The sequence below is a fragment of the Leptonotus elevatus genome, chromosome 15 (assembly GCF_054856555.1).
Source record: "Leptonotus elevatus isolate MCC_2025b chromosome 15, RoL_Lele_1.0, whole genome shotgun sequence".
In the NCBI taxonomy this organism is placed as follows: domain Eukaryota; kingdom Metazoa; phylum Chordata; class Actinopteri; order Syngnathiformes; family Syngnathidae; genus Leptonotus; species Leptonotus elevatus.
In genome coordinates, this window is record NC_141253.1 from 3,026,002 (window position 1) to 3,036,701 (window position 10,700).

A 10,700-nucleotide genomic window follows, 5' to 3' on the forward strand; every position below is an offset into this window, starting at 1 on the left:
GGTTACCGGTGGCCACAGACCGAAGTGGGTGGAAAGCACACGCAGCCTTTGACCGAGCGAGGTTGGAGCATCACCCGCACGCTTGCGGTGGCCTTCTCGGCTCTCGAACTTTAACCCGTAAACTGGATTAAAACACGCACACAAACCGCTGGAATGCCCGCGAGTAAAAACATACAAGGTAGGGTAAAAAAAAAAATGTCCATTCGCCTTTTTTTTCCCCCCCCATCGGTGGCAAGCTTCAATTCAAGTAATTACAATGGATTGTTTTAAGCTAGGTCACGTCCATTTTGACGGGTTTTTTTCTTTCCATTTAGGGGGGAAAGCCTTCGGGCTGTTAAAGGAGCAACAAAGGCAAAAACTGGAGGAGGTAAACCAGGTAAATTGTGTTAAATGGTGTATTTTTTTTATGTATTTGTATGGTAAACGTGTCGGACTATGGAAGTACGCGCGTGCACTTGAGAGTGTGACGAATCTTGGGGACGTCACCTCAAAATGTCTGACCTCATTGCGCTTTTTTAAATTTATTTATTATTGTTAAGTGTGTTTTGAATGCACGCTTTCGATTCCCAACGTTACACCTGTCTCCTCTCTGCTTCGACCCGGGGAACAGGTGTGCGCGTGCGTGCGCGTTCGGATGGCGTGTTGAATGGGTTCCTTTGTCTACCAGTACTATTTCACACGCGGATTCAAATCATCTTTTGCATGTATTATTTCCCTATTTTTTCCCCCCCCCCTATTAAGTTTCCCCGTTATCAGCTCCCCCTTTGTGAGAACATGAACACGCAGTTGATGAGGCCTGCGGGACATTCCTGTGCATCACTGTATCCTTTTTTATGTCATGTGCTCGTTGGAGCTGGGGGAGAGTGGGGGGGGGGGGCGGTGGAGTGAAGTGGGGGTTCCCCCACAAGATGAGGGTTGTGAGCCAAGTGTCTGTTTTTGGGTTGTATTGTTCGTCCAGCAGGCACAAATGGAAAACCATCATAATATAAAAAAAATAAAATTCCACCCTACTAGTACCGTCATAAACTGGATATTTATGATATTGAATAAATAAGAAAAAAAAAATTTTTTATATTGAAGTGAGCAAATTCAAATCGACATTGCAATGTAGAAGAATGCAGTATTCAAATTGCAAAGGCTGGTCGGTTGGTGGGCTTTTGCATATCGGGCTGAAACCTCCAAAATAATCGCGTCAAGAGATGCAAAAAAAACGGCATGTTTTTTCCAACTACTTCACATTGTATCGTCAAAGAGAGCAAGAAGCCATTTTCAACACTTAAGATTGGTCAATAATTTGTAAAAGTCACACCCACACATGTTGGCGATTTTTGAAAAAAATATGAAATTGACCAAATTGTGATTTATGAGGTTTCGGCCCAACGCCAGCGATTATTTTTATTAATCCAAGATAAATTCAGTTCTTAACAAGTCATTGTATGCCTAACCTATACGAATGTTTATTATAATATTACAGATAAGTGAGATAACTTTATTCTTATGTTTGAAAAAAAAAATACATGGGAAGAAGGCTTTAAAAAAAATGGACTATTAAATTGCAATTACAAAATCGAGGAGAGAAAATCGCAATCATTTTTCAAAATTTGCGCTGCCTTACTTGATATCAGGTCCATGTATTAGTATTAATATGCTCTACAACAAGTGCTACTTTCGGCCTCCTACTGGTTATCAACAGTCATTTGACTATTGTACTGAAATGTCTTTCTGGTGAGGACAAAGTGTACTAATAAATTGACTTTTAAGTTAGAACAAATGCTAAAATGTCTTTCTATAAGCTTGCAATTTCCTGTTTAATTTCATACTGTCTATGTCAAGGATGGACAATCAAACCATAAGCTCTATGCGACACGCTCTAATAATAGTCACCTTAATCCCTCCACCGAATATTAAAGGACGGCATTGTATAAAAAAAATAATAATAATTTCAACTAAACTCCAAAGATGACAATTAACAATATTCATGAAAAAACATTTACAACTGAAACAATGTTGTAATTTTGCCTATGGCTTTTCCTTCATGATTGTGCTGCCACTCTTGTCGCTAGGCAGAATTCACAGCGCTTGAGTATAATTTGCAGTATTGTCATTCACGTTTGTTTATCTTAAAGTATCTCCGCATGACAGACATGGCTCATGTCAGGTGTATTAGGCGTGCTCGGTGTTGTTGGGCAACCGCGGGGCTCGGTTGATGGACCGAGTCGACCAGTGACCAAAGGGTCGTCGGTTTGAATCCCAGCTCCGACTATGGACCGTACAGTATCAGCAGTGATACGAGATTATAAATATTGTCATTTGTCGTCGGCCGATACGACGCTGTTACGTTTGGGGACTCGTAGCAGATATTCGCATTAGCGAGGTTGTTTTTCCCCGAAATGCTCATTGTCATTTAACAACGATCAAACGTGTCTAACCGTACGAAAAATGTTAACGCTGGAAGTGGTCTGGCCTTGATGCTCTGCCGCGCTTCATTAGAAACGCGGCAGACTTTTGGAGGTCAGACGAGAATGTGACTCCACATGGCGGATTGCTTCATTATCATTTCATTAGCGTGGAGCCCTCCTGGCGTTTTTTTTTTTTTTTTTCCTTCACGCCCTGACGACGTGTCCTACTTTTTATAAACTCGCTCAGTCGCGACGAATCAACTAGGACAAGCGCCCCTGTTGTGTGAGTCATCTTTTTGTTTTAACCCTTTTTGACAGCAAGAATTGACTTAATCTCTTGTGTTTTTTTTTTTTCTACCCCTGATCAGGAATTCCTGGAGGATCAGAAGTACAGGGATGAAGATGACCTCGCAGAGAATCTGGAGGGTTTCAAAAGTAAGCAGAGGGAATGTTGTCGTTTGTACAGCGTAATCCCCGAGATCCGGCACAGCACTCGTTAAACACACTCTTATTGTTAATGGCAATTAATGAGCGGTAATAAACATCACAAATCAACAGTTTTTTTGGGGTAAAATGTTTTAGCAGCTAAACCAGGGAGATGCTAACGTAGCGGCCCATATCTTCAGTCGGTGTGCCGGCTTGTCAAATCAAAATCAGTACGTTTGTACATACAAGGTTCTAACAAGAACAATAAGTAGAAACCTACTGAAATGAAAGGACTAAATAGGGATGTAGCGATAACGGCAATATCGTGATATCGCAACGTTAAAACTGACAATATCGTGATATCGCAATGTTAAAACTGACAATATCGTGATATCGCAATGTTAAAACTGACAATATCGTGATATCGCAATGTTAAAACTGACAATATCGTGATATCGCAATGTTAAAACTGACAATATCGTGATATCGCAATGTTAAAACTAACAATATCGTTTTCAGTATGAGCTAATTCTCTTACAATATTTTTAATATGACCTTTTTTTTTTTTATATCGCGATCCTCACCACAATATTGTGATGATAAATTTTTTCGTGATGTTTGGATATGGTTACATCGCTAGGGCTCAATAGGAAAGTAACACTTCCGTTGAGTTAAAATAAGCTTGTTAACGCTTAGTTAATGTTTTACCGGCTTAACGCTGGTTAAAATGAGTCTACTAACTTGCCTGCTGTGTTCTTAGTACAAAACAAGGTCGTGTGTCAAAACCGTTTTACGACATCGAAGGGCAATTTTGACAAGCTTGAAAGGCGACTGAGCTCGGGCGGCAGCGGTCGGAAAGCAGTTGTACTATTGCTTTACTAGCAAGTGTATCAGCCTCAATAGATTCATAAATGTCTTCGCACGCACGCACACACTTCCCCGTGTGGGAAAAGGCTGCGTTGAGGTTTGCGAGGCCAAGTCCGGCCCGCAATGGAATGCAGTAAAACTTTTTTTTATTATTATTTATTGCCGCCCGCTGTTATCGTGCACTGCAGAACTTTGCTCTCGCTCGTGGGCAGAAACAAAAAAAAAAAACACTGTTACGACCACATTGTGACATGCAGTCCCCTTCAGAAGTATTGGAACAGCAAGGTCAGTTCTTTTGTTTTTGTTCTATACTGGAAACAAAAATTCTGAATTCCAGCTTTTATTTCTAGGCCTTTACACGGAGATGCGTTCGACAAGTCAAGGCTCATGTCTTCGGCATACAACAAAAACAAAGGAATTGACTTTGCCATTCCAATACTTTTGGAGGGGACTGTATAAACTTCAGGAGGTGAATATTTCTTGTAGTTTGTCAGGGTACGACTCGTGTTGTTGTAATGAACTGTGGCTGCACATTTTAGCAATGACGTCAAGCTGCTTGGAGAAACCACAACAAAAGACTCGATGGGAAGACCAAAAACATCGTCTGTTCTTTCTCGTTGTGTGGCATGCAAAATGAGTCTTGCTGAGAATTGTCAATACCAAATGGCCTAAGCCAGTCTTTCCACCTTATGTTGAGCCAAGGCACATATTTCACATTGGAAAACACATTCAAGCAAAACATGTCTCCAAAAGAATGGTGAACCGGGTCAAATCTATCACCCACTCACAAAAAAAAAGGCCAATAGATGCCAAAAGAGGACAAGAACTCTACTTTTGTCTGAATGATGCTCCTCAACTCACTTTCACATAGTTCCTTAACACCAAGATGGCGCTAAAGTAATGGATAAACAAAGGGTAAATAAATGATTATTGTATCTTTTTCTTCACCCGGCTATTAAGAAATGTGGTTAAAATTCCACAAGGTAAGCAGAGCTGCATCGGTGAGGGGTGTCTGCATTTGATCATGGCCATGCGCCACATCCGCACAGTATCGTGTACGAAGTGCAACGTTTGAATGCAATCACTCGGATCGGTTCGCAGTTGCCATTTTATGTCACTGGTCCATTTTCAATGTAGTGTGTTTCTGAATTCCGGATGCCACTGAAGGCACCACCGCATGAATGTCTGGCTCCAGAGAGAGAAACGGACCCCAGTGCCGGACTCTTAAAGAGGCAGACTTGGGTCGGCTTGTTTTCCCGTGGCTGCAGATGATCAACAGGCTGTGTCCCACTCAGCTCTGTAACGTGCGTGCGTGCGTGTGCGCGAGGAGGCCTCCTCCCCCAAGTTTGGGAACAGGCGGATCATTGTCCCGTCCTGCTCCCCACGGGTTCACACAGTTTTAACGCAGTTCCGTCTCTCTTGCTCAGCTTCCCAACACGCACGCACGCACGCACACACAGCTGCCATTGTGCGACAGAAAGTGTCATCTGACCAGAGAGAGGGAAAATGGCGATAATTTGAGGGGCAGACGTTGAAACACTCTTTGTTCATGTCAGTTTAATGTGTTGCATAAATCTGACGAGACGTTATGTGTGTTTTTGCTATAAAAGGTGCGTATGTGAAAAGGGGGATATCATTGAACTATAATTCATCAGAAGGAAAACAAAATGTGATTTTTCTAGGTGTGTCAGACGATTGAAATTTTATGTCTGTCCTAAATGTCCAATGTTTCATACTCTTAACATAAAAGTGGGGGGGAAAATTTAACTAATGGAAATATGGCTGCATCTTTTAGTCATTGATACAGTACTTTCATAATAATTCATAAAATTGAGTTAAAATAAAAAAATGTATGTACTATAAAAAGATGTGTGATTGATTTGTGTCGAGGTAATTTTTTGGCCACTAGATGGCATACTTGCTACAAGTAACTTGTGAACTTCTGCACATTTTTAAAATTGTAAAATACAACTTGACCCCAGTCTCCACAAATATGTGCATTATTATTATTATAAAATGTATTACTGCTAAATTTTGATGTGGACGTGTCTTTTGCGACTGGAATTCCTCCAGTACAGACTTTCCAAGTAAGGGGCGGTCATTAATTGCGGGTTCAATTTATTTTTGTGGCTTTAAAGGAACTTTAAATAAACTCAAAATTAACACACTCATTTTGACACCCCTCCTTTTTTCTTTTTTTTTTTGACGGCCTCTCAGGTCAGCTGTGAAAGAAGCCGCCTGTCATGATCAGCTGCTTGTTCTTCCTTCATGCTGACATGCTTGTTTTTTTTTTTTTTTTCTTATCACCTCTCCTCCCGTTTCACAGATAAATATGCTGAATTTGATCTGAATGACCAAGGCGAGATCGGTGAGTCACCAGAATGTGAAACAAAAAAGACAACAACCAAATGCTGACTCATGAACGCCACAAAATCAAGCATGCGTCTGATTTGATTTATTTTTTTGGGTCTGGTCTCAGATCTGATGGGCCTCAAGCGGATGATGGAGAAGTTGGGCGTTCCCAAGACCCACTTGGAGCTGAAGAAGATGATCATGGAGGTGACGGGCGGCACCAGCAGCAACACCATCGACTACAGGGACTTCGTCAAGATGATGCTGGGCAAACGCTCGGCCGTGCTCAAGCTGTGAGTGCGAAGCTTGCATGCGTGCGTAGCGTCTTGTAACCATCTGCTCGCCGCGCCGCGTCAGCCAATTGTGTCATCCGTCCGCGGGGGATGAGCGCTGACGTCACCGGCCCGCGAGGCCGCCTTGGCCGTTAATCTCCATGGCAACAAAAAAAAGCAGGCCGTTGTTATTCTTAGCTGTGGGATCATGTGATTAGGTAAGCGATTATTTGTGAGTCATCGACAACCGCACAAAAGTTTGGCGCCTTAGTCATCGGCGTTCCATGACAAGCGGGAAATTATTTTTCTTTTTTGAAAGGCACGGTGACATTTGCCGCCATTTTGAGTCGGGTTATCGTGGATGATCCCTTTTAAAGCAGCCGGCCTCGGGGGGCGAGATGCATGTCAGCTCTGCGGGACTAAGCCGGCTGCACTGTTTAGTTGGCAAATCTCCTGATCCTTAAATGCAGCAAGCGCGGAAAAATGCACAACTTTTCCTCCTTTGCATTCGAACCTCTGACAAAAATACATCAACCAATCCCACACAACCGTAAAAACAGTGCAGTCCTTTTTTGTGCCTTGTCACAAAGGGTGCGACTTTGACAACATTTCCCAGGGCAAAAACTTGTTTGGAGTGGAAGTCAGCATTAAACATTTCTTGACAAAAATATGTTACATGTGACCTCGCTAGTCTAAACATAACGTTCTGGTTAATGTTACATTTGCGGAATATGAGTTTTGAAACAAAATCCAGCCGTTTTTGTCCGTCTTGGAGCGGCCATTTTGACATTTGCTGATGACGTCAAACGTTGCTCGGGTCTCAGGTAACAACCAATCACAGCTCAGCTACAGAAAACAGGTGGACTGCGATTGGTCGCTGCCTGAGCCCTGAGCAACATTGATATCATCTTCAGTCGACAAGTGGCAAAATGGCCACCCTGAGATGGACAAAAACGGCTGGATTTTGCTGCTTAAATCATATTCCACAAAAGTAATATTAATCAGAATGTCAGATTTAGACTAGCGAGGTCACATATAATATATTACTGACAATATTTTTGGGGGGTTGTTGACTTCCCCTTTAAATGACTAGAACTTGTGTGTGAGTTGTCACTTTTGGGACGCATGGATGAGTATTGGTGCTGAGGAGGAATTGCGGGTCTCGCCTCAGGCATTTACAGTCAGTCCCAACCTGACCTGATTTTATTAATTCCTCTTTTACAATTTTCCCACAAAGCTTTCCCACCAAAATTAAACATGAACTACCCAGCTACATGTTTACAATTTGGTCATAAAGTGATTAGGCACATTTTTATTCAGATATGCATTGTTGACAAAACATGGAGATATCAGCATCCATTCATCCATATCGAGTGATATCATATAAACATGTTCCACCGCTTCAAAAAGTAGCGCCTACTGTAAAAATAGAGCTTTCGTGGTTCTTATCAAGGAATGTAACCATGACTCAGTCAGTCCAGCAACTGAAAAAAAAAAAAATTCCAGGAGGCCTCGAGCAATAAATAGCTTTGTATGCTGAATTGATAACATTCCACACAATTGACAGAATTCTTAATCAAGTGCCAGCGGCTCTGAAGGTGAAAAATGTATGTATAGTGTGATAGGAGCTTGAATGTTTTTCCAGGCATTTGGCAGAGGACGAAAAACACTTAACAGAGAGTTCACGTCCATTCGGCTCTTTATTTGTACTCGGGTAGACTCGGTGTGATAAATGGAGAACATCGAAAATCGATTCAAAGTGTCTTTGGTCAGGAAACGCTGGCAGTGGCGGCGGCGGCGGCGGCGGCGTCTCGTTCACCATCTGGATGACTTTTCTCTGGGGCTTACTGGAGGAGCGAGTTCTCCCAAAAAAGGAAATGAGATTGCTCTAAATAGCTGCCGCCAAATCTTTTCAGTGCGTGCAATCATTCCTTTGACGCGTCCCCCCTGGTTCTCGAGACACACCTGTCATAACTGCTTGTCTGTCTCCCCCCACTGGCAGCAGTCAGTCCATGTCGCTTCTCCTCACGACTCCTCCGCATCATTTGTGATGGAGGAGGCTCTTTTTTTTTCCAGCCATGTTTGTGTGTCAGAAGCCTCACAAGATGTGCTCATTTGGGCCAAGGTCAAAAGGTCATGGTTATTTGACCTAGCATCGACTTAGGCGATGTACGTGTTGCACACCAAAGATATTGTGTGTCCTCACCCAAATCAGATAATGGCCAAATTAGTACATTTTAAATGAACTCCAAAAGCGAATGTACGAGAGAGATGAAAACAAAGTACAATTTTTGCAATAATTACACACTCTAAAAACTGTTGGGTCAAAAATAACCCAATTATGGGTCAAAAAGGGACAGATCCTCCTATACTTGGGTCAATTTGAAAACTTGGGTAATTTTATCTTAAAACAACTCAGAAAGTTGGGTACTATCCTCTACCTGGGTCAATTTGACACAAATTTTTGGGTTGATTTGTACAAAAAAAACGTTTGTAATAATTATACACTCTAAAAACAGTTGGGTCAAAAATAACCCAATGGGTAAAAAAAAGGGGGGGGGGAAGGTCCTCTACTTAGGTCAATTTGACCCAACTTTTAGTCAAAACGTGGGTCATTTTGCATAAAACAACCTAGAAAATTGGTTCAGATCGTCCACCTGGTGAGTTTGACAAAAACAATTCAGATTCAGATCCTCTACCCTTTTGGGGTTGATTTGTACAAAAAAACTAAGTTTGTAATAATTCATAATAATTATACATTCTAAAAACAGTTGGGTCAAAAATAACCCAATTATGGATCAAAATAGGACAGATCCTCTACTTGGGTCAATTTGACCCAACTTGTAGCCAAAACTTTTGTCATTTTGTATAAAACACAGAAATTTGGATCAAATCTCTACTTGGGTTAATTTGACCCAACTTTGGGTCATTTTGTATAAAACAACCCAAAAAATTGGGTAAATTCGACCAAAAGGTGTTATTTCATCCAATGAAAATCTGATATCTTAATTCAAACTTCAATTATGAAACACTATTGACAGGCTAATGAGGCTTAATGTAGACGCCACACATTTGGTCAGGGCTTTTCATGCCTTCTGTTAACTTTGGAGAATGAAAGCGTTCTTACACTGCAACCATTTTGTTTTTGACTCTTTTCCTTCTTCCTCCTCCCACAGAGTCTTGATCTTTGAAGACAAAGCCAACGGGGCGGCACCCTGCAAGCCGGACGGCCCGCCTCCGAAGCGGGACATCGCCAGCCTGCCTTAAGCCTGCCTCCCCCTTACAACACCCCCCCCCCCCCCACCACCCCCCACCCCCCCACCCACTGCCTTTACAGGCTGATTTCCAACTTTCTTACCCTGGTGGACCCCTGAAGGAGGGTATTTTTTTTTGTGACGTACGGTGTCTGTTTTGCATTAGATGGAACTCCTCGCTAAACATTGTTTGACTGTGAATATTATTCTTTAGGTAAATTGTAGCATCCGTCATGTTTGTGTAATCTCCTAAAGTTTTTGTTTTGTTTTTTTTATAAATAGTTGAGTGTTGTGTATTAAGGGAAGATGCTTTTATTTTTAGACGAGCACAAGCAGCTTTTCTTCATCCCATTTATTTCCGCGGCAGCCTCGCAGGGATTCCCGCCGTGCCGACCTCGGCCCGCGTTTGAGAGATTACGGGGCCCCGGGGCCCCATTTCCTGCGGAGCTGGAAACACTGATCTGGAATCAGTAACTAGTTTGTCAAGTCCGCGTTTTGGGACTTTCACTCGCGCTTGCGTCGCGGTTTGAGGTCAAGCGCACGTGTAGGAGGACTGTGATTTACGGGCACAAATGTTAACGCGCAACAATAACAACAGTACAATCATATTCTTTCCAAGTGCCTCAGTGCGGAAAACAACAGGGAGTGCGTGCAAATGCGCGGTCCAAGCAGTAAATGAGAACTCCACAAATGCGTGAAATCTCTGTTCTTTGATATTGAATTTTTATGTTGTACAACATTCTTTTGAGTGTTCACAAGTGATTTGATCCTCCTCTACCCACTTACCTTTGTTTAACACTTTAATTGTCATTGTAAAAGTTGTCTGCGCAACAATGAGGTTCATTTTGGCATCTCACATTGTCATCTTTTTACAGTGGTACCTCCAAGGTTTGGTCCAACTTGAAAATAATTTCCCATTGAGATCAATTAAACAGTACTCACAAAATGTGAGGGATGTTTAACTCTGGGGTGGGATTTCAGGATAAAATGTAGTCAAATTTTTTTTTTTTACAGTTATCTTGATTTGGCCTCTAAACTTTCGACTGCACATCCTCCATTGAATATTCCAGCACAAATTTCTGTTAGCCAAAAAGAAGCACACTGACTGTTTATATTAACAGTTTACCATT

General features: G+C 42.0%; 1 protein-coding gene across 1 annotated transcript; it reads left to right on the top strand.

Annotated features, from left to right (window-relative positions):
* Positions 1-10,700, top strand: aif1l (allograft inflammatory factor 1-like). Its single transcript, XM_086097249.1, has 6 exons — positions 1-178; positions 315-376; positions 2,768-2,834; positions 6,019-6,060; positions 6,172-6,337; positions 9,493-10,700. The coding sequence occupies exons 1-6, from the start codon at positions 154-156 to the stop codon at positions 9,581-9,583; spliced, it is 453 nt and encodes a 150-aa protein (XP_085953375.1). The 5' UTR covers positions 1-153; the 3' UTR covers positions 9,584-10,700.